General features: G+C 40.6%; 3 protein-coding genes and 2 long non-coding RNA genes across 5 annotated transcripts in view; 4 read left to right on the forward strand and 1 right to left on the reverse strand.

The window, feature by feature from the left end:
- Positions 1 to 10,670, forward strand: part of LOC128617184 (CD276 antigen homolog) — a 158,540-nt gene extending 147,870 nt beyond the window's left edge. Inside the window, exons 10-11 of the mRNA XM_053640225.1 lie at positions 8,551 to 8,625; positions 8,725 to 10,670. Coding sequence (XP_053496200.1) covers positions 8,551 to 8,622 — 72 coding nt within the window. The 3' untranslated portion in view covers positions 8,623 to 8,625; positions 8,725 to 10,670. The remainder of the gene's footprint in view (positions 1 to 8,550; positions 8,626 to 8,724) is intronic.
- The window catches only part of LOC128617195 (7-methylguanosine phosphate-specific 5'-nucleotidase-like), a 144,282-nt gene that overhangs the window by 101,188 nt on the left and 18,379 nt on the right, over positions 1 to 24,715 (reverse strand). Inside the window, exons 5-6 of the mRNA XM_053640244.1 lie at positions 11,164 to 11,262; positions 10,999 to 11,068 (exon numbers count right to left, since the gene is read on the reverse strand). Coding sequence (XP_053496219.1) covers positions 10,999 to 11,068; positions 11,164 to 11,262 — 169 coding nt within the window. The remainder of the gene's footprint in view (positions 1 to 10,998; positions 11,069 to 11,163; positions 11,263 to 24,715) is intronic.
- On the forward strand, positions 417 to 4,341 carry LOC128617207 (uncharacterized). Its single transcript, XR_008387543.1, has 3 exons — positions 417 to 2,241; positions 3,618 to 3,728; positions 4,162 to 4,341. It is a non-coding gene; the product is annotated as an uncharacterized LOC128617207 (long non-coding RNA).
- On the forward strand, positions 7,133 to 8,334 carry LOC128617206 (uncharacterized). Its single transcript, XR_008387542.1, has 4 exons — positions 7,133 to 7,509; positions 7,683 to 7,775; positions 7,960 to 8,055; positions 8,298 to 8,334. It is a non-coding gene; the product is annotated as an uncharacterized LOC128617206 (long non-coding RNA).
- LOC128617185 (butyrophilin-like protein 2) lies at positions 12,241 to 17,688 on the forward strand. The gene is made up of 5 exons (XM_053640227.1): positions 12,241 to 12,365; positions 14,593 to 14,937; positions 15,035 to 15,385; positions 17,228 to 17,332; positions 17,434 to 17,688. The coding sequence occupies exons 1-5, from the start codon at positions 12,308 to 12,310 to the stop codon at positions 17,571 to 17,573; spliced, it is 999 nt and encodes a 332-aa protein (XP_053496202.1). The 5' UTR covers positions 12,241 to 12,307; the 3' UTR covers positions 17,574 to 17,688.

A 24,715-nucleotide genomic window follows, 5' to 3' on the forward strand; every position in this document is an offset into this window, starting at 1 on the left:
CAGCAAAGTGCATTAGTGACATCCACGCTGATAACCATGCTGGTAAACCCATCATGTATGCAATTTCTATGGGGCGAGGCTCAGGTTTTACTGGAATCTAATCCTACATTCATCCCCAGAGTTATCAGCACATCACTGACGTGTCAGGTGGCTGGCGTAACGGAATATTGCTTCTGAGGGACAACGTGAAGATACCTCACTCGTGCCCCCAGAGAACTGAGGATATGGTTGTGACCTAAAGATATTCAACCCCTTGTTGTCTACCCATCTCCATCAGTATTATGATAGAGAACACACCGCTGTACTGCCAAAGAGGAGACATGAAAGAAATAAATTCAGAGGTGCCATTAACATCTTTAAAAAAATAAAGTGGTTAGCACGTTGGCCTCACATCTCAACCAGGGTCAGGGGTTCGATTCCCGCCGCAACCCTGTGAGTGTGGAGTTTGCATGTTCTCCCTGTGCTGTGGGGGTTTTCTCCCCAGTCCAAAGACATGTATTGTAGGCTGATTGGCGTGTCCAGTCATGTCCGTAGTGTATGAATGGGTGTGTGAGTGTGCCCTGTGATGGATTGGCACCCTGTCCAGCATGTACCCCTCCTTGTGCCCCATGACCCCTGGGATAGGCTCCAGGTTCCCACGACCCTGTAGGATAAGCAGTACAGAAAATGCATGGATGGAATAATTGACAGTAATAGTAATTCAATAAAGAGACACTATTGTGTCGTATTAAACTCAGTGGGGTGTTGGTTAATAATCAGTTTCTTTATTGGCTGTGATACATTCATTAATTCATTGATCTTTCCTCCAGGGTTTTTTACAGAAGCAGTAACTTGTTCAGCACTGAACGGTGTTCGGATCCTTTTTCTACTTTGGATTGCTCTCCACTTGAAAACATTTGAATGTATGAATTGATGATCTCATGGATAAGTGGTCTTATGAGAACTTCTCAGTTATTGGCATTATGTAAATATATAGCTACAAATCTGAAAGAATAATCCATTTGCAGTTTAAATTCGCAGTAAACACGTTTTTGATATAATCCTTTAATAAATCGTTTTTTAAACTAGTTTTCTTTATAGAAACTGTGTTATGTTACATAGCAGAGCAGGAAATAATGACTTTTTGAGTATCACTGCCATTACATTTAATTGTAAAGTGTTAGATTTGGCACTTTGTTGGAGGCTGTTTAATGTGACACTGGATCAGCTGCAGGTGTGTATAAAGGTTTGCATGTCTGATAAAGTCATTTAAATATTTTTTTTTTTTGGTATTTTGGTATCTCTGGAAACACCTGCACCAGGTCATCAGTGTTTAGGATTACTTTAGTTAGGCTTTTTGAAACTGGGAATGAGTTATAAATGTGGGATTTATGAAACACTGGCCTAATCAGTACGTACTGTGTCCTCATTATATTTCAGATTATCACCGCCAAATAATTAACCGCTTGGCAATTCAACTACAATATGCAATGATAAGTGTTGTTGTTTATTTACGTGAGTATCAAACCATTACACTATTACCATCTGCAAGATGTTATTTCATTCTTGTATAAAGTAAAAAGATAAGAAAGTAAAATGATTTGAAAATCATGTCTTTGGAAAAGATAAAAAAGAATTAGTCTCTATTTTTATCATTTCTAAGACACAAATTAAAGTCATTGTCAGGAGGTAATTATCCGTATCAGCGTCTTGGTCTATTATCTTTTATCACATCTTGGAAAATGATATTACTTTGGTTTAACCCCTTGCTTGGGGTAGAGAAGTCATTTTAAATGCACAGGTCTGATTGTGCTTTATTAAAAGGACGAGACAGAGCTGTTTGAATGTGACTGCTGTTATATATGTGACTGGATTATAATTGTTCCAGCTCTCCTCCAGTGCAGTTTACTTCATCTGAGTAAAACTTTAAACTTCATTATTAAGGCTTCTTGCTGCAGTTGATGTGATAACGTCTACCGCTTGAATGATCCCTATTTTTTTATATTATATTATATTATTTATTTCCTTTACATGTTTTACTGCTGTATGTCTCTAAGCAAAGTGTTTCATATTTTTGTTTACAAAGCACTGTATGTATTTGCGTAATATATACTAACATGATTTTTTGCTTGTGTTATTGTCTAGCTCTTGTTGTGGATGTCTGGTATAGACTAAACACTGGAGGGAAAGTGGGGCTTCTGATATGTCTGCTACTGGGGCCACTTTCTACTTTTCTGTATATTCTGTATGTTACCACTACTGGTAGGTGTTTCAAGCATTTATTGTTTTATATTAAAGATTTCTTAATGTGTTTAAGAACAGAGAGAGAGGTACATCAGTTCTACATTATAGAATTAATGTACAGATATATTCCAGAAATGTTATTACATGTTTTAAACAATTTCACACAGGCTTAATCAGTCACCCTTTTATTCCTGAAAAAAGGGTTGTGTTTGTGCTTTTCTTACTATATTCACTCCCCAACAGAGTTTCTACACTAATTACTCTTATTCCATGACATAGTGAACCGGTATCAGGATTTATTTATTAATAGACACTTCAGAGTAATTCTGTAAGTTCAAGATCAAAATCGAGGATAACTGAGACATGCCTCTGTGTATAATTCTAAAATAACTTCTAAAATAACTTCTAAAATAACTTCCCTGCTGACGATGTCCTGTTTAACATCTCTGTGTATTTATTTCCTTTAAAAAACTTTAGATTTTGACATTAATTATTTATATTTATTCATTTAACAGACGATTTTATCCAAAGCGACTTACAAATGAGAAAATACAAGCAAAGTGATCTATCAAGCAGAGAACAGTACAAGTAGAGTTACTGTACAAGATGTTTAATTGAGTTCCAGAAGAAGCAATGTGCACAGAGTAGAGGTGTAAGGTATAATTTAAAAATAATCATTATTTTAGGGGTTGGTTAGGTGTTGAGAGAAGAGGTTGGTCTTTAGCTGTTTTTTAAAGATGGAGAGATTCTGCGTTCCGGATTGAGATTGGAAGTGCATTCCACCACTGAGGAACAGTTAGTGTGAAGGTTCTGGAATGGGATCTTGAGACACACTGAGTAGGAACTACTAAACGTCAGTCGTTGATTAATCACAAATTTAAATTTGTTAACCTGCAGCAGGTGATGAGGGTTAAACACATGGTATGTGGAACAATATAGAATTAATGCTTTTAAATAAATAAATAAATAAAATGACCACAAATACTGTCCCAATTTCTAACTACAAATTTCCTTTATACTGACGTGTGTGAATTCCTCTGATTTTCTGTTTCTCAATCCTACTGAATCAGTTCTGGTGTTGAGGACAACATTATACTATTCATGGTATTTTATTTGTCTTTCACAACAAGTGAATAATTCAGTTCTGTAATTATTCACATGTAAATGCATATTGTTATTTGCTGTATTTCCATATTAACACATCGTAGTTACACAGGTCCTTACACTGGAATAACAGCACTGGTGTATAACTGTAATGTTACCTTTTGTTTCGGGTAGCTGCCATAATACCTGGAATATAAATACCATTCATGTGTTTTTATTTATTTTTCTTTTAAAAATGCCTTACAGACCTCTGAAATAACCTTTTAATGATCCTCTATTTTCCAATACAGTATGCCGTGGAAGGACTCTACAAGAAGAAACAAGCTTTAGTTACGATATTACAGAACTCAGCAATTTTCTACGACTATTTGTTATTATAAATACATATGGATTTCAGTCAGGTAAGAACCACTTTTTGCAGGTAATGTTATATTTGATTGACATGTACGTTTCATTAAATGTACTATTATATTTTCCCAAGCACTTCTTATCCTAAAGGCTATTATATACAGCATATAAAACATTTAGACTGCATGTATAGATGTAATGTAATTGATTTCACACACTAAAGCTTTTAAAGTCTAGATATTTTAAATATTTAAACATATTCTCTATATTTTGTTCCCTCACTGTCCAGACCTACTAACACTTACATACAGTACCTTAAAATCAGTCTCATCCCACAAGATTTCAGTTTTAGTCGTGTGTGTGATGAGCCTGGAGCATATTAGCTTTATCAGCACAATTACAGACACAAATAATAATTTCAGATTAAATCGGAACCTTCTCAAACAAAGTGCTGTATTAATGTAATGAACATTCTCTGTTTCTCAGGACTTCTGGCATTGGCACTAATTCCAGTTTTTGCACGGAATTTTTTTGAACATTGTTTATATTATTTATCTACATGTAAGTACATTAGATAATTCTTTATTTGACTCATTTTAGATCATTTATTTTTACCAGTCAAACATTACATTACATTTCATGTAATATGTGTTCATAACTATATTATTTTATCTTCAGTCCACAGACATTACATTATTTAAAACTCTATATGTGTAGATAACAGTTAACTGATTACACAACTCCATTCCTAAAAACTTTTACATACAGACTTTGTGTGTTGGTCAGGAATACAGTGAATTAAAATGTTTACATTAATAAATGTATTATTTTCACAAATGTACATGATTCTAAACACATTTCACTTTTGTGTTCATATAAAATGCATGATATACTGAATTCTAATTGACTGTAGATTTAGTTTGAATTTAATTTGTTTTAACTTCTCTCACTTCTCTCTGGCTGGAAAACTTGATAATGTTAGTGAGGAATAAAATCATGCTTGTGATGGTATATTCCATCACATTTGGGTATTGTATTAACAGTTAAGTAGCTTGCTAGCACTGCGCTAACATTGCAGTACAGAAATCCTGGTACGGAGTGTGCAGCAGATTTAATAACCTCAGTAAGACCAGTGAGAGATGTGTCATGTGAAGTGTGTAAAAACACTTGTTTGTTTTTGCAGATTCTTTACTCTGGATATCACTGGTGATGATCCTGGAGGTTCTAACTGCATCAGCGTCGATCTACATCCATTATGTCGTTGTGAATTATGTGAAAGGTAAGTACCAGTCCTGCTTCATTACTGTTTATTGGTAGAGGAGATGCTTTTCCACTGGATCGTTGTCATGTATCAAGAAACTCTGGACTCCACTTCCCATCAGCCACTGCACTGCACTAGCTGTCACATGACCACCTGCACCTGACTCACGTTTTGTTAATGAGCACTCGTGTGTATATATAGTCCTTGTCTGCACTGTTTGCTTGTCTTTCGTTGTCCTAGACTCTTGTTGTTCATGTCTCGGTGTTTTGTGTCATGCCACAGTGTTATTCCAAGTTGTCTTAGTGTCTTTGTTTCATAGTACGTTTGTTTCAATAAATGTCATTATCTGCACTTGATTCTGGCTCAACCTTGATACGTGACAGAACGAAAGACCCTTTATCAGAAGCAGCAGATCACCAAGTTGGACGCCTGGTTTGCAGCATATGAGGAGTGGTATAGAGGACTATTGGAGCAGGGAAGAAGGACAGATGAACTACTCGCTCAGAATGACCGCATGCTCGGGCTGCCGCAGCGGGACAGACCAAGCACCAGGTCACCACCGGCAATGTTCACAAAGGACAGGCCATGCCACGCCGACAGGAGGGGGAGTCTGTGGTCAGGGCGGAGACCAACTCCCACCCTCTCTCCCCTATTATGGCTCTCGCTCAGCCTTCATGTTCAGTGGAGAACGGCGCTCTGCCTCCACGTTCCGTGAGAGACGTCTCTCCATCTCCTACCGGACTCAAGGATTCCCCACTGTTCAGCTACCTCAAAGTCGCTCAGCCTCCCTGTTCAGCTGTGGACGTCGCTCAGCCTCCCTGTTCAGCTGAGGTCGTCGCTCAGCCTCCCTGTTCAGCTGAGGTCGTCGCTCAGCCTCCCTGTTCAGTTGAGGTCGTCGCTCAGCCTCCCTGTTCAGCTGTGGACGTCGCTCAGCCTCCCTGTTCAGCCGAGGACGTCGCTCCGCTTTCATGCTCCGCCGAGGACTTCGCTCAGCGCTTGCCCTGCTGTGGTCATCACTCTGCCTTCATGCTCCGCTGAGGACCTCGCTCCACTTTCATGCTCCGCCGAGGACGTTGCTCAGCCTGCCTGCCCAGCAGTGGTCGTCGCTCTGCCTCCCTGCTCAGCTGAGGTCGTCGCTCTGCCTCCCTGCTCGGCTGAGGTCGTCGCTCTGCCTCCCTGCTCAGTGGTGGACGTCACTCAGCCTTCCTGTTCGGCTGAGGTCGTCGCTCTGCCTCCCTGCTCGGCTGAGGTCATCGCTCTACCTCTCTGCTCCGCAGAGGACGTCGCTCCGCTGTCCAGCTCCGCTGAGGATGTCGCTCCGCTTCCCTGCACCTACGAGGACGTCACCCCGCTTTCATGCTCTGGCGAGGACGTCGCCCCACTTTCATGCTCTGCCGAGGACGTCGCCCCGCTTTCATGTTCAGCCGAGGAAGTATCTCTGCCTCCCTGTGCTGTTGTGGAAGCCGCTCGGCCTCCTGGTTCTGCTGGGGACATTTTGCCCAGTGGGCCAGGACTACCAGATGGAGGATGTATAATTTTGGGCACTCCGGGAGTAGCGCCCTTGGGGGAGGGTTCTATCATGTATCAAGAAACTCTGGACTCCACTTCCCATCAGCCACTGCACTGCACTAGCTGTCACGTGACCACCTGCACCTGACTCACGTTTTGTTAATGAGCACTCGTGTGTGTATATATAGTCCTTGTCTGCACTGTTTGCTGGTCTTTCGTCGTCCTAGACTCTTGTTGTTCATGTCTCGGTGTTTTGTGTCATGCCACAGTGTTATTCCAAGTTGTCTTAGTGTCTTTGTTTCATAGTACGTTTGTTTCAATAAATGTCATTATCTGCACTTGCTTCTGGCTCAACCTCGATACGTGACGATCGTCCTCACATGGTTTCATGTACAAAAGAAGTTATAAATGTTAAATAGTTAATCAGGAAGCCAAGAGGAAGAAGGTAAGAATAATCCAGTACAAAAGCACGATCATGTGTTTTATCTTTCAAAGTGTTTTTACTGCAATTCTGTGGTGAATTGTTTATACAGTAACATTGTCGTGATTGCACTTGTGTAAAAATGTGTCTTTTTCTCACTTTGTAGAGCGTGACGCGCTGACCTGTGTGAGTGCATTCCTCCAAATATTGAATACGATAACACTGTTTATAGATATAAAGTATTCATCAGGTATTCATTACTTTTCTCATCCTTTTCAAATACTTTTTATTTTAATAGCACGATTAAAAAACAAATAAATTCAGATCAATTCAAAGGAAGTGGTTCAAACTTAATAAAAAACTAAACATAAATTTTAAATCCAGTGTTATATTAAGCAGCATACATAAGACATGCACTACCTGAATAACAGTAACATTATTTTAGCTTCAATTACCACTGCTGTGCAGGTTTGGGGTTCCACTAGTGCGTTGTTATTTATATGGAATTGGAAAACGTGTACTGGATTACACAGAAGGGAACAGGTTTTGTTTCTATTGTCACAGATCTCATATAAATTCACTGATTTCGCTTTAATCACCACAGGTCGAGTATCTGACTCCAGAAACACTGGGACACAGCAACGTAAGTACAACATTATTTTCTGTCAAAGTATGAAGATATTTCTGTCTCAGTCAGGATATATCTGAATTACATTCAGGCCACAAAATACCATTATTCTATATTTATAAAACAACACACTGAGTTAAAAGAGAAAAGTGACTGTTTTGTCTAATCCTCTTGTGTTTGTGTTACAGGTTTGTCCCATTTGGTTGTGTTCATGTTTGGCTCAGTGGTGGTGGTTCTTGTGAACGCGGTTGTGTTATTAGTGGAGCTGATCCTAAAAGCGTGTGAGTGAACTCTATAGTCCATGATTTTAATAATAATACTACAAAAATTCATCACAGTAAAAATGTTAGTGTGAAATTACTGACATTAAAGTAATCAGAAAAATGTTATTGAAACCAGTCCATTTTGATGTATATATGTACAGAACTACAAGTTCTTTTCTTTTCCAATTATGATTATAAATAGAAACTGGCCAGCGTACAGTAGATCTGCGCGTCGTTCTCCTACCGACTGAATGCGTCTTTGCTGTGTGCTGCCTTGCTTTACAAATATCTGCTTACTGTAAGTATAATCTACAAGCACAGCACAGTGTGTGATCTGATCTAGCTGGTCTGTGTACTTTTTCTCATTCTGTTGTCGTATCAGTAACAGAAATGAAGTCTCTGACTCTGAATATATCCCTTAGATCAGACTCTACACTCGGTTCATTTACATCCGAATCGGTTTAGTACTTGTGCATGCTCTAAACACGACCAGTTTCTGTTCTAAAACACTGTCACGTTTTCTTTCCCCATCACACACAGGGAAGGAGAACAGAGAAGAGTACGTGAGTATTGCTGAGGAACATGAATATATAGATGTTTAGATAGACGATAAGATCGTTTTTGTTCTGGTTTTTACAGCATTAGAGAAGAAATCGACTGGCTTGGACGATCGTGTGGTAGTAAACAGGAACACAGGGTGAGTACGTCACGGTGTAATATTAAACACGGAATAAAAAACTGATTAACATCATTAACTTGTGCGGTTTTTACATTAAACATCATACAAACACAGGACTCACCTTCACAATGTGATGAACGTGAACTTGAGAATCTGGCTCCTGAAGCTCAGCCCTCAGGGTCTTAGCAGGTAAGAAGAAAAACAACAAGACAAGATTGTTCCAGGTGTTATTACTGAAATATGAAATGAAAAGATTAATGAATCATCAATGATTGTGTGCGCATCTAGAAAAGCAGAACGTACGGCGGTTTGGTGTTCTGGAGCACTCGGGTGTATCTCTACATCACGCTGAGAAGAAAGGACATCATCCATGACCTGAACAGACTGGACGCACTCGTCTGATCACCTCAGGGATTGTTTTAAAGATGCTAGTAATGTGTTGTATATAAATATATATATATTTTTTTTTTACGATCTTTTGTGTGACACTTAAATGTGAGTTTCTTGTCTTCATGTTTGCGCCTCCTGTAGAATAGTTTTTATTATCTAATTTCTCGATATAATGTCTGGATTTATTCATTTATTACCCGTTTTGAGACATTTTATTTTATTGTTTTTTATTGTTTATTTTATTTAGATGCTCAGAGTTTATATTTTTATACAGTACACATAAATCAGATGACATATTATATAAGAGTGATGCTGGAAAGGTACTATAAGTAATGCATTTCTATAATTGTATATAACATTTCTTTATTATTTTTGTTTAGTTCTTTTGCATTTCAAGAGTTAAGTCTGATTGCAGCGAGATTGCAGAACCAATCAGTGTTCGCCTGAAGGTCGGTTAATGCACAGCGCTGTAGATAATCATGACCTGCAGTTAGCTTCATGGTGGACATGAAGGTATCAGTGGGTACAACACAAGGTACAAGTCAGTCCTTAGTATCTCCTAGACCAGTCGAGTTCTCAGAGCCGCTCCAAACACGACTGCACCAATTAAATAAATAAATAAACATTATTTAAAATGTTACAGTCCCTGAGGGAACCTGAAAGCTTGAACTGGAAACACCCAGAACCTTCTTGGTTTTGGGTTCCTTTAGATCTACATCTGTGGAGGACTCAACGGAAATGAGTGCCTTTTCACGGCTAAGTGTTTCGACCCTCATTACGATCAGTGGATGCAAATCGAACCGATGCCCATCCAAAGCAGTGTCGTGGGCGTCATCACTCTGAACAACCAAGTGTTTGCGGTAAGAACTTCCAGCGCTGAGAGTCAGTGAAGTTTCTGTAATCGCTCTGTAAAGGATGGGAAGGAGGCGTGTTTCTGTTAGCACGGTTTGTGTTATTTTATTAATGCACATCGATCGAGATAAGATGTATGGTTTTACAGATCGGGGGTTGTGATGAAGCCCACAGTCCAAAGAGCGTCGAAGCCTACAACCCTCATACCAACTCCTGGAGAATGCTTGCCTCCATATTTTAACCCACGAAGGAACTTTGGCGTCGAGGTAACGCACCAAACACCACATGGCTAACTAATTTATCGTTTCTTTTACCGAGGCTGGATTCATCAGACTTCCTAACTCCAAGCACTGGAATGAATTAATGAAATTAGTCGTGTACCTCTTCACCATGACGCCGCCTTCTTCTTCTTCTTCCAGGTGATGGACGGCCGCTTGTACGTGGTTGGCGGCTATAGCGACGAAAGCACCACATCCAACTGCGAGTACTACGACGAAGAGAGCGATGACTGGTACGAGACGTATAGTGTCAGGTCCAGAAATCTGCCGTTCTGGAGTTAAGATATAAATCGAAACCAGGATCAGAACTGTAGTGATGTCTAGTGATGTTTCCTTGAAATCCTAAACTCATGGTATTAAGTGAGGTAGAAAACATGACATGACGTGCTGTTAATTATGACCTTCTCTAGACACGGAGCTTTTAAAAACACTATTAAACCATATCCCATTGGCAGAACCTCTGTCTCCGGCTGTTTTATTTTGAACGAGTTTATTCGTGGAACCGTTCCGGAGAGGTGAAGAAAATGATGTGGCCTTCGTTCTCCATTCCGTACAGATGGAAAGATGTGACAGACGTTATTTTATTATTATTTTATTTTCTATTTTGTAGTAAAGCTCTTTGGTGTGAACTGGGAAATGTTCCTTTGTATAAACTGTGCAGGTTTTTGTTTTTGCTGCAAAACAACTTCAATAAATAAATAAATAAATACATAAATAAATAAACTATTTGTGCTAATTTTGGTCTCTTACTTAACTACGATACTGTACTTGCAGTTCACCTGGCAGACAGCAGGGGGCGGGAATGGTCAGAGAGCAGGAATGGTCAGAGATCACACCATCATTAACACCATCTTCATTCAGAATTATTATTGTTTTATCTTTTATTCATTCATTGTTAGAATTGTGACGCAGAAATCTGCGAAAACACTGAAAAGTGTGTGTGAGTGTGTGTGAGTGTGTGTGAGTGTGTGTGAGTGTGTGTGAGTGTGTGTGAGTGTGTGTAGGATTAATGCCGAGTGTGTGTGTGTACGTGTGTAATCACTGTATGAGGTAGGGCAGCGTGTCCCGTTGTGAGCAAATCTGGTGAGCGTCATGTCGAAGTCAGAAATCACCTACACACACACACACACACACACACACACACATCGCACGTTCTCGGAGGAAACCGGAGAACCCTGAGGAAACCCACATGGACACGTGTGTGTACCTGCAGTGCATTAGGTCCTTCTCTCCGCATGTGTTCGATGATGGTCTCCACTCGTCCTCCGTCTCTCATACGCACCGACGCGTGCTTCAGCTCCGGAATCTGCAAAAGAACAACCTTTAACTCTATTAAACCCATTTTATTATAACCACATGGGCAGATCTTTACTGTAATAAAGATCAGTCTCACACTCCCTCATACTGGTCACTGGAAGTTCAACATGGCACCTCATGGCAAAGAACTCGTCACATTCTCTCTCAGTTCTCGCTGTCTCTCATGCTTTCTCTTTCCATCTTCTTCACTGTGATGAACTACAAGCACGTAGCACATTCCTTCAGAAATCTCTCTCTCTCTCTCACATACAAACAAGCTATGCACGCCCACACACACACACACACACACACACACACATGCACACACAGTGCAGATACACATTCCTGTTACGCAGTGTTCATTCCTGTTATCTCAAATTGTTTTTCTCTAAAAAATAAAGTTAAACCACTGTGGTTGATACATGATACATTTTTTTTTATAAAGTTGAGGTTTGTGTCTAAAATGAAAAAATGGCTTTGCATAAAAAAAAAACACCTTGTGTGCATATATAGTGATTTTTTTTCCTGACAAATATCAATAATTTAAACTTGCAACCAACCTTTTTTTTTTTTTTAAAAAAAAAAAAAAAAAAAGCACTTTTGTGAGAGGAAAACAAAGGAATTAGTTGGCATTGCTTTTAAACGTGCTTTTTAAAACACATGATTTTTGGTAACAGGACTGAGAAAAATGCATCCATCTCCCACTTTAACACCTTGTAAAAAAACAAATGAAGTCACCTGAGATTGACCAATATACATTTTGAACAGTGAATAAATGTGTAATATGTGTGTTATATGTGTGTTATATGTGTGTTACGGCCTATGTATGTATAAACACAGAGCTACAGCAAATAGATTATGGTGCATGTATTTATTTATGACAAAATTGAATCAGTTTTGCCTATATGCATACTGTTAATAAAGATTATGAACACTACAAACGTTTATAAAATATGCTTCTAGGTGTTAACAGAGGCGGTTCCCACAGAGCAGGTTGTACCACGTGATCTGAAAAGTTAAAGTGAAAATTAAAGTTGTTCTCTTTGTACGGAAACATGGAGACTGATCTGATGCGTTGTTTTTATCTGTTTCTGTTGATGGTCATCTGTGACGGTAATATACAGCATTATTCTGCTTGTTAGTGCACTGTGACTTCACTTTGAGTTATATGGAGCTAAAAGGACAGTATAGGATGTTATTTATGTGAGGAGGATGGGTTTCCCTACCTGTGCTTCAACTCTGGAAAAAGAAATGCAGAATTGAGGGACTATAAAACTATAAACTATAAAAAATAAAATTAAATAGTTCATCTGTGAAACTGCCAGTCAACCAGAATTAATTTCTAATTGCTGAATCACTAAAATCCAACACAAGAGTGTATTGTGTCACTGGTTAAAAAACAAAAATAGAGGGTGTGATTCATGCGTAGACTGGTTTTTCCGGAGGAACAAGATAAGTTACAAGGCTCAAAACATTTCTAGAAGTCACAAAATGTATTGAATGGTCATGCTTATTTGCATATTAAAATGTGTTTAACACAAAGGAAGAATTTCTGATAACAGAATGCAATAGAATAGAGCTTTGTTATGTATGTACAAAATTTTACAATTTCATTTAAGAATACAGAAAAAAACCTGAAGCCATAGCAATGAGTCTGGAAATAGACACGAGGAATAATGTTTATGCATGAAATTACTTGTCTCATTTTTATTACTGTAAATATCACCAAGTATCAGTTTACGGAAAAAGATGATCAGTGATTGGTTTTAAGAAAAAATGGTGATCAGTGATTGGTTTTAAGAAACACTGGTGATCAGTGATTGGTTGTTGGCTTTTCACACTGTTGGTGAATCGAGTGAAACTGCTCTCTCAACTCATACATTTAACAGCTGTGATGTGAGCAATCTCTAACATCTGCTCAAGATCACTAGATTCGTCACTATGATCCTGAGCCAATGACAACACAGGGGCGGAGAAAGAACTAAAATCACAACAAATGCATGTGTCATAAGTAAACGAAGTCAGCAAACAAAGGCAGTTGAGACCACCTCGTGGGTCTCAGGTTGTAGCTATGGGGAGGATGTCACCACGTTGACTTCCAGATGGAGCTCGGCTGGTGAGACCACCTCATAGGTCTCAGGTTGGAGCTCTGGGGAGGAGGTCACCACATTCACCTCCAGCTGAAGCTTGGCAGAGAAGACCATTTCTCGGGTCTCAGGCTGGAGCTTTGCGGCGGAGGTCACCCTATTTGCCTGCTCATAATAGGTGGTGATCGGAAGGGCAGGTTTATCTGTGTGCTCCAGCGTTTAGTGAGAGGGGAAATCGTGACACAGTGGAGTTAATGCTCCAGGTCAGATAATCAGAGAGGTGTACTCCTAAGAACTTGAAGTTAGTCACGCGTTCTCCATTTACGTAAATAGAGGTGTGTGCATGACTTTTAGTGGCCCGACGTAAATCCACAATAAGTTCCATTTTTGGGGGTATTGAGGGCCAGGTTGTTATTGGCATACCATTCCAGCAGGTGCCGGACCTTGTAGGCTGTTTCATTGTCAATGATGATAAGGCCAACCACTGTGCTGTCATCTGCAAACTTGATTATGGTGTTATAACTGGTAGTAGAGGAGAGGGCTGGGTATACAGCCCTGTGGAACACCAGTGCTCAGAGTGAGGGTAGAGGAAGTCATGTTGCCGAGCTTCACAGACTGTGGTCTGTCTGTGAGAAAGTCCATTATCCAATTGCAGAGGGAGGTACTGATGCCAAGGTGGGTGGGCTTATTTATCAGCTCAGCTGGACTGACGGTGTTAAATGCTGAGCTGCAATCGATAAATAGCATCCTCACATAGGAATTGCTATTATCCAGGTGGGTCAGAGCTAATGTCACTCTGAACGATAGAGAAGAGAGTAACACCACCACTCCTACCCAGAGAACACAACCAATTTTACTGTCTTGAACTCCCAGACACAGACAGCTTACTTACTTTTACGAAGTCTCAGTCAGGTTATTCCAGTCCATCTCAGGGCATCACAAACATTTATTCATTCACAACTAGGGGCAATTTAGAGTAACCCATCTCTAAAGATAGGCCTTGCTGCAGAACTAAAAGTTCAGGGAGTGGAGCTGGACCTGATCTGACTCCTCCTATCAGCTTAACCCTAACCCTAACTCAGGTAGAATCAGGTCTGACTCCACCCCCTGAACTTTTGGTTCTGTAAGGAGGAGTACCGTACTTTCATTTACCTAGTGGCATGTTTTTGTGAGGATGAAGGGAACTGGCATTGCCTGGGAAGAACAAACAACATTAGGTCAACGTCTGTTAACTGTGTTTTTATTCACTTTAGGGTTCCATGTCCATGGTCCGTCTGGTCCTCTCATTGTCCAGCTGGGAGGCTCAGTGATGCTGTCCTGCTTTGTAGAAACTCCTCTACCAATGCAAGAACTGGAAATAGAGTGGAAAAGAAATGACTCTGAAACTCTAGTGCACTTGTGGCAGGACGGAGAGAGTCATCCGGAGTCTCAGAACCCGAGTTATCGTGAAAGAGCTCATTTCTTCATTGAGGAGATCGCTCAGGGAAATTTCTCTCTCTTCCTTATGAACGTGACCCAGGAAGACGCAGGAGTTTATAAGTGTGCTGTTTACACAAACCGTGACTCTGATGAAACTCTGATTGAAATAAAGGAGATTGGTGGGTAAATTCTTTCACTTAATTCACATGATGTTCTGTAAAATAAATACTTGATTTAAAAAGGAGGTCAATTCTGTTTATGTAATTCTCATTTCAGAGCGTTTGATCGTATCTGGAGTCAATGTCATATCTGCATACGTGGGTGAAGGTATCACTCTGAATTGCTCTGTAGACTCACATATCCCACCGGAAAATATAGAACAAGTCTCATGGATGAAAATGGATGGAGAGATCTTAGTGCTGCTCTATGAACATGGTGAGGTCCAGACAGACTCGTCTCATGAGAGATACATGGACAGAGTAGAATTGTTCAGTGCTGAAGAAAGAAACAAAGGAAACTTCTCATTGAGACTGAAGGATGTCCGAACTGACGATAAAGGGCTGTATACATGTTCAGCATTCTCTGGGGCATTCTCAGATAACACAACTGTGGAAGTGCAGCAGCTGGGTAAGTCACTGTTTTAATGTACAAATCATGTAAAGATGTACCAGAGCTGAGTGCTGAAATACGCTGGAAGTGGATTATCATGACTGAAATCATGTGCACTCTCTCTGGGTCATGTAATGGAGACAAGTGTAGAGTAAAGTTGAATGAAAACGGAGTAGAACAGACAGACAGAACAAGAACTACGAACGCGTGTCAGGACTAAGGAACATAACCATAAGATGACAACATAAACAATCGCAAGACAATGTGCGCTGTGGAAAATGTGACTATATATACACAAGTGCTAATTAACCAAAACATGAAAACAGGTGCAAACAATCATGTGATGGGATCATGTGTGGTACAGTGGCTGATGGGAATCGTTTTCCAGTGCCTATTTCGGCTTATCCATGACACTTTCCCCTGTCAGTCACAGTGACGCTGTCACGTAATGGAGGCTGACACGGAAGCAAGTGCAGGTATGGCAGTTTAATTAAACAAAGTCGAAAGGATTAGGCAGAAATTAATAAACAAAGACAGGCAGAGGTCAGGGAGAGGTCAGGTGATCAGGCAAACAGGCAAAACTAGGCAGGGCAGAGAATTGAGGTCAACAGAGTAAACAAAGGTCAATGATCAGAAAGCAAACACGATATAAGGCTTGGACATACGACAGAGACTAGGCAGCTGAACGTAATACTTCACAAAGTCATTGTGTAGAAGCAGTCTCTTTATACTGTGGAGTGAGTGTGTGAATTGGATGCAGGTGTGTGTGATTTAGAATGAATATGAGTGTTCTGGGAATTGCAGTCCATGGCGGCCATGTTTGTAGGCCACAGTGCAGGATGGGAAATGTAGTCAATGGTTTGCTGTGATATGACAGCCGCTAGCCAACCGTCAGCATCTGTGAGGTCATGCACTACCTATCCTCTATGTGTAAGCGCACTATTCTTGCATGATATCAGTCCCTTAAAATGTCCATTAATTGCTCCAAGATGAGTGTAATGTGTATGTGTTGCGCAACGAGACTGGGACTGGAAGTAAGTGCAGGATCAAAGTCTTTATTATCCACTAAAGTCAATATACAAGATACAGGAAACGAGGTCAAAACATAACCAGAATTGAGGCATGAAACGTGAAACTAGAACTTGGCTTTTAAACACTCCCACGTAGCACAATTATACATTAATCTCGTGTAAACATTTACACATAGAACTAGAACCGAGGCGTGAAACAGGAAACCAGAGCAAGTCATCGAAATATTACCTCGTGGCACCATTGCACATGTAACTTCTTACATCTACACATTAACTAGACCCGAGGCGCAAAACATGAAACCTGTAATACTGCGCGCAGTGCGCAGCATCGCGAGGGGTTTAAATAACTAATGACATTTACCTTAACTGCGAACAGCTGGTAACAACTGAAAACACACCCTCGCACCTCCGCCAATAACTAAACAGGGAGGGGACAGAACAGAAACCAAAACAAGTGCACATGTCCATTGTAAACAAAGTCCTGTCATCCACACGCACTTAAAACATGTGCACGTGCGCTCTCCAGCTCTCCGTGCATGTCGTTGCCGCAGTGCCATCTGCCAGCGAGATCGTGACAGTAAGCGCATTATTCTTGCATGATATCAGTCCCTTAAAATGTCCATTGATTGCTACAAGATAACAGTTTTTTTTTTTTTTTTTTAAAAAAAAGCATTTTAACTGTAATATGAAAATGTATTTATTAGGGAATCATGTCAACTAGTAAGTTGATGTGATTAACTATTTTAAAATATCACCAGTTGTTCTTTATTTCATCACAGATATTACAGTGTTATAATGTTTTAATAACTCTGGTGTTTGTGCTACGCAGGTTTTTCCTCTATGCATGTTGGAATTTTTGTTTTTTGTGTACTGGGATTTGTAATTGGATCACTTATCCTAGGATACTTCTCTTATACATCTTTTAAAAATAATGGTAAGTCTGACCTTCATTTTATCACTTCGGAAGTTTGGTAAGGTTACCTTTCGACGTAATAAAGTAAACTTAATATAAAATGTTCTTTATTTTGCTTGTAGATGACAGCAGAAGAGCCCTAGCTATACAGTGGGGATACGTCCTTTGCCCTAATATTACTATGGCCATTGTCTTCATCCTTTGGGGTATTACTGAGGGTAAGTATCACTTAGACAACAAGCGTTGCTTGTGGCTCAGCTAAAGTGTTCACAGAACAAGTTCTCAGCTTGGTCAATGAATGTAACCTGCACCTCATCTCGCAAAAGATCTTTCATCTGTTCACCGCTAGTGAGGACAGAGTGGTTCTGTCGACAAAATCGACAGAGCCTTTTATTCCCTCTGCACAGGCCACAAAGCCCATAGCACCAGGGAAAATGGCTGCCAAGAACTGGAGGAAGAAATGACAACCTCAGCCAGCCCAGCACTGTGAGATGAGGTGTGAGTGGTCACAGAACTCTGACTGCACCTTCACAGATGTGTAGTTCTTCAAGCATCTGGGAGAACCATGACCCTGTTGGTCTCTCAGAAGAGAGCATGATGGCTCACCCTCTCAAGCCTCTCCCATAGAGAAAATATCATGTTGCTGGATGTGCCTGTGGACCTCCAAAGGTCTTTTTAGACCTGTAGTAGCCACAATGAATAGCGCTTAAACTGTGCCTCCCTATGACACAAACAGCTCCCTCCCAGACACCTTGGCAGATTTTTGTTCAGGCTATAGCCTGTCCACCGGCCTACCGGAGCCCAAAGAGACAGCCATCAGCTCAGGCGTCACTCAGGGCCCAAACAAGCCTTCAGAGCCTAGAGGCACATAGATTAAGAAGTCCTTCAACCCCATTGTGGCACAAAGAAGCCAGGCTGATAAGGCTGGTACCTCATGAGGTAAGCCATTTTGGCTTCTATTCTGTGAGGCTCATTTTGAAGCAGGGAAGCAGTGGCTGGCCGACATAATTCAACTGCTCTGTGGCCGCCTGTGGACCCTCCCTATACGCAGAGATCTCCTAACTCAGACTCACTGGGAAATACTTCAGTCTCATCCAGAAGGTCTGGCAGTCTGGGCCTGGTGTGTGAAAGGTTCAATCTGACCACAGCCTGGTTATGTGACAGTGTTATCATAACCATTCAGAATGTGAGAGCATCAGTTATGAGATCAGACTATAAATGCAAATGGCGTCTGGTTGAGGAGCGGTGCACAGCCTCAGGCTCAGTTGCTTTCCAGTGTCCCGTTTCTACAGGAACTGCTAGATAAGGGCAAAGCCCTCTCCACCATTAAGGAATACCTGCCATGTAGTTTTGGGGAACAGGATTGATGAAAGGGGTTCCTCGACTCCACTACAGTCTAAAGCTTTCACTCCAAGGGACTTGGCTGTGGTGCTGGATGTATTATCAGAACCGCTGTTCGATCCTCTGGATCAGTTAGATCTTAAAGCACTTTCTTTCAATATGGTGATGCTGCTGGAACTGGCTTCAGCAAAGTGCATTAGTGACATCCACGCTGATAACCATGCTGGTAAATCCATCATGTATGCAGTTTCTATGGGGCAAGGCTCAGGTTTTACTGGAACCTAATCCTAAATTCATTCTCAGAGTTATCGGCACATCACTGACATGTCAGGTGGCTGGCGTAATAGAATCTTGTTTCTGAGGGACAACATGATGATACCTCACTCGTGCCCCCACAGAACTGTGGATATGGTTGTGACCTAAAGACATTCAACCTGTTACCCCTCTCCGGCAGATGGCATTGCGGCGTGGCTTCCAAGTGGACACGTGACTTTGTTTTGGTTTGTTTTCTTCCTGCTTGAGTATTGGGTTATGTTTGAAGATGTCTTTGATTTGCCCCAGGTGTCCATGGTTTAGTTTTGATTGTGTTTGTCATTTAAACCCCTTGTGTGCACATGTCACGCAGTATTATTTGGTTCAAGTTAAGTTATGTCTAAAGAGTATGACGGTATGTGCTAACATTGTAGCATGCTAGCGGTCGTAGCTAGGTATCCCATGTTTGAGTATAGTCAGTAGACCGTGCTCCCTGTGTTTGTTTGTTTGGTTGTTTATAAATAAAGACATTGCTCCTGCACCTACATCCCGCCTCCAGTCCTGGTTTGTTACACAACCCCTTGTTGTCTCCCCCATCTCCACCAGTATTATGATAGAGAACACACCGCTGTACTGCCAAAGAGGAGACATGAAAGAAATTAATTCAGAGGTGCCATTAACATCTTTAAAAAATAAAATGGTTAGCACGTTGACCTCACACCTCCACCAGGGTCTGGGGTTTGATTCCTGCCACAGCCCTGTGTCTGCGGAGTTTGCATGTTCTCCCCATGCTGTATCCCCAATACATTCTCTACATGTATTGTAGGCTGACTGGCCTGTCCAATCATGTCTGTAGTGTATGAATGTGTGTGTGATTGTGCCCCATGACCCCAGGATAGGCTCCAGGTTCCCTGCGACCCTGTAGGATAAGCAGTACAGAAAATGCATGAATTGGATAATTGACAGTAATAGTAATTCAATAAAGAGACACTATTGTGTCGTATTAAACTCAGTGGGTTATTGGCCAATAAACAGTTTCTTTATTGGCTGTGATACATTCAGGAAACACCTGCAGCAGGTCATCAGTGTTTAGGATTACTTTAGTTATCCAGTACCCAGTTTTGAAACTGGGAATGTGTTATAAATGTGGGATTTATGAAACACTGGCCTAGTCATTACATATTGTGTCCTTATTATATTGCAGATTATCACCGTCAATTAATTAAACGCTTGGCAATTCCACTACAATATGCAGTGATAAATTTTGTTGCTTATTCATGTGAGTATCAAACCATTACCATCTGCAAGATCTTATTTCATTCTTGTATAAAGTAAAAATTTAAGAAATTAAAATGATTTGAAAATCATGTGTTTCCACTGTCTTTGGAAAGATAAAAAATAATTAGTCTCAATTTTTTTATTTCTAAGATGCAAATTAAAGTAATTGTGTTACGAAACGAGACTTGAACAGGAAGTAAGCGCAGGATTAAGGTCTTTATTTACACTCAAGTCAAGGTATTATGAGGCAGGAAACAAGGTCTAAACATAAACCAAGAGCTGAAACACGAAACATGAACTTAAACAGGGCATGGAAACGCTACCACTTTTAACTAACTGAAACTTCTATCATTTACCTAGAAATGAGGCATAAAACACAAAACAAGACTATGACATGAAACTCTCGTTTAACTATGACCTGCAACTATCATTTAACAGTGACACTCGTGGTTAACTATGTCATGAAACTCTCGTCTTACAATGACATGAAACACTCATTTAACTCTGGCAGGAAACACTCGTTAAAATATGGCATGAACAAGGAACAAGGAACAAGGAACTAGACAGAGCATGAAAACATTACCACCTGGCACCATTACTCTTATCCGTCTTTACTCTAATACTGCCCGACATGCGTAGCAAAGCGAGGGGTTTAAATAACCAGTCACAATTACCTTAATTGCTGACAGCTGGTAACACTTCAAAGCACACCCTCACACCTCCGCCAATAACTGAACAGGGCGGGGACAGAACAAAAACCAAAATAAGTGCACATGTCCATTGTAACCAAAGTCTTATCGTACATACAGCTGACTGTGCACGTCGTCGCCGCAGCGCCATCTGCCGGCGAGATCGTGACACATTGTCAGGAGGTAATTATTCGTATCAGCATCTTGGTCTATTATCTTTTGTCACATCTTGGAAAATGATATTACTTTGGTTTAACCCCTTGCTTGGGGTAGAGAAGTCATTTTAAATGCACAGGTCTGATTGTGCTCTATTAAAAAAGAACGAGACAGAGCTGTTTGAATGTGACTGCTGTTATATATGTGACTGGATTATAATTGTTCCAGCTCTCCTCCAGTGCAGTTTGCTTCATCTGAGTAAAACTTTAAACTTCATTATTAAGGCTTCTTGCTGCAGTTGATGTGATAACGTCTACCGCAAATTGTAATATTTAATTTTAATACATTATTTATTTCCTTTACATATTTTTACTTCTGCATTTCTCTAAGCAAAGCGTTTCATATTTTTGTTTACAAAGAATTGTATGTATTTGTGTAATATATACTAACATTGTTTTTTGCTTTTGTTATTGTCTAGCTATTGTTGTGGATGTCTGGAATAGACTAGACACTGAAGGGAAAATTATTCTTCTGATATTTCTGCTACCGTGGCCACTTTGTACTCTTCTGTATATTCTATATGTTATCGCTATCGGTAGGTGTTTCAAGCATTTATTTTTTTTATATTAAACATTTCTTAATGTGTGTGTGTGTGCGCGTGTGTGTGTGTGTGAGAGAGAGAGAGAGAGAAAGAGAGAGAGCAAGAGAGAGACAGAGGTAAATCACTGCTACATTATAGAATTGATGTACAGATAGATTCCAGAAATGTTATTACATGTTTTAAACAATTTCACACAGACTTAATCAGTTACCTTTTTTTGTGGAAATTTACAGTACCCCTGCTCCTTACTCAAGTTCAAGATCAAAATCGAGGATAACTGAGATATGCCTCTGTGTATAATTCTAAAATAACTTCTAAAATAACATCCCTGCTGACAATATCCTGTTTAACATCTGTGTATTTATTTCCTTTAAAAAACTTTAGATTTTGACATTAATTAACTGTTTAAATTTGTTAACCTGCAGCAAGTGATGAAATGAATATTTCATATTAATAAATCGTAGTTACACGGGTCCTTATACTGGAATAACAGCACTGGTGTATAACTATAATGTTACCTTTTGTTTTGGGTAGCTGTCATAATACCTGGAATATAAATACCATTCATGTGTTTTTATTTATTGTTCTTTTAAAAAATGCCTTACAGACCTCTGAAATAACCTTTTAATGATCCTCTATTTTCCAATACAGTATGCTGTAGAAGGACTCTACAAAAACAAGCAAACATAAGTTACTATTTTACAGAACTCAACAATAGTCTACGAATAGTGTTTATTATATTGATATATGGAGTTTATCCTGGTAAGTACCACTTTTTGCAGATAATGTTATACTTCATTGACATGTATGTTTCGTTAAATGTACTATTATATGTTCCCAAGCACGTCTTATCCTAAAGTCTAACATTTAGACTGCATGTATAAAATGTAATGTAATTGATTTTACACACAATGTACACTTTTAAATTCTAGATATTTTAAATATTTAAACATATTCTCTATATTTTGTTCCCTCATTGTCCAGACCTACTAACACTTACATACAGTACCTTAAAATCAGTCTCATCCCACAAGATTTCAGTTTTAGTCGTGTGTGTGATGAGCCTGGAGCATATTAGCTTCATCAGCACAATTACAAACACAAATAATAATTTCAGATTAAAGCTGAACCTTCTCAAACAAAGTGCTGTATTAATGTAATGAACATTCTCTGTTTTTCAGGATATCAGGCTTTTGCAGTATTTCAGTTTTTGGCATGGATTTGTTTTCGCCGTTATTTTTATTGCAATCGTGTGTGTAAGTACATTATATAATTCTTTATTTAACTCATTTTTGATAATTAATTTTTTCCAGTCAAACATTACATTTGATGTAATATTCGTTCATAAGTATATTATTTTATCTTCAGTCCAGACATTACATTGTTTAAAACTCTATATGTGTAGATAACAGTTAACTGTCATGATTCCCCCTTGAAGCAGCGTGCTCTAAGCGCAAATGCGCGAGCACCTGCTTTTCCATTGTTGACAGTAGTGACATCTGGACACGTGTGTTTTGTTTATGTTTCTGTCATGTCTCCTCCCTGTTCTGTCATTGGCTGGGATTTCACGTGTGTCTGTATTGCCCTCAGCTGCTAGCAGTTTAGACGCTGATCATGTCCACATATATACCGCGCGCCTCCCAGCACACAACGCGGAAGATTATCGTAGAGTTAGATTAGTTCTTTTAGTAGTCATAGTCACGGTCCATGTTTAGAGTTAGTTCGTTTAGTAGTCATAGTCACGGTCCATGTTTAGAATTAGTTCACGCTGGATTATCCGCTCTCAGTTCCTCATAGTTCATGTTTCCCGTTTTATTTATCGACCCTGTTTTCCGTGACCACGACCTTGGTTCATGTTTAACCCTGTGTATGCCTGTTTGCCGATTGCCTGACCTTCGCCTGTTTTGGATTACGTTTATGGATCACGTTTTGGATTTGTCTGCCTGTCTCTCTTTTAAAATAAACAACTGTTCATACTGCACTTGCATCCGTCCTATCTCCGCTCCGTCACGATACGTGACAGAATCTTCCGCCATAACATGGATGCAGCAGGAGGACAGGGGAGACCTCACGATAGAATGGGAGTAGCAGGACAATACCTTATCGGGAAACGTTCCGATTACTGGCCGCATTTCTTGTCCGTGCAGTTCCCTCAGCGGTACGCCGTTGAACTGCCGCCAGAGACAGCGGGATTGGGGAGCTACCCGCTGGAGTTTCTCTTCAGCTGCCAGGAATATTTCTGCAGCCTGGCGTATCCCAAGCCTACTAAGAGACAGTGGATCGGGTTCTTGGTGTCCAGGTTTTGCAGACCGGCCCGTGACTGGGCGGAGCAGCTGGTGAGCACTGGGTCCTCTGCCCTGCAGGATGTCACTCAATTTGCAGAACTTTTTATGGAGGAGTTCACGCAACCAGGGCAGCTTCATGGTCTGGATTTACTGGGGTGGAGAGTCAATGGACAGCCCCAGCCTGACCTGCCCTTTAACCTCTATTATGAGGGGATTGACAGGTCAGCCTCCACCGATCCGCTTCAGGTTCCAGCCAGCGTGGAGGAGGTGGCACCGACATGCATGTCTGAGGGCTGCAGGAGAGAGACCAAGCTACAATGCCCTACCTGCAAAAAAACTGGGTCTCCAGGAAGCATTCTACTGCTCTCAGGAATGCTTCAAGAGCAGCTGGCGGGAGCATAAGAAACTCCACCGGAGAGCCCGTGCAGAGATCCAGCCCGGGGTCAACAGGGTGACCTCGGAGCGCCCGTCGGAGGTCTCGGCACCTGAGCCCCAGCCGGAGGTGAACCTGGCGACCTCAGAGCTCAAACCTGAGACCCACGAGGTGGGCTCACCTGCCGAGCTCCAGCTAGAGGTCAACAAGGAGGCTCCAGCACCAGAGCTCAACCTTGAGGTCCAAGTCAATTCTCCAGTCTCTGAAGTCCAAGTCAAGTCTCCAGTCTCTGAAGTCCAAGTCAAGTCTCCAGTCCCTGAGGACCAAGTCCAAGTCAAGTCTCTAGTCTCTGAAGTCCAAGTCCAAGTCAAGTCTCTAGTCTCTGAAGTCCAAGTCAAGTCTCTAGTCTCTGAAGTCCAAGTCAAGTCT

The sequence above is a fragment of the Ictalurus furcatus genome, chromosome 13, assembly GCF_023375685.1.
Source record: "Ictalurus furcatus strain D&B chromosome 13, Billie_1.0, whole genome shotgun sequence".
NCBI classification, from domain to species: Eukaryota; Metazoa; Chordata; class Actinopteri; order Siluriformes; family Ictaluridae; genus Ictalurus; species Ictalurus furcatus.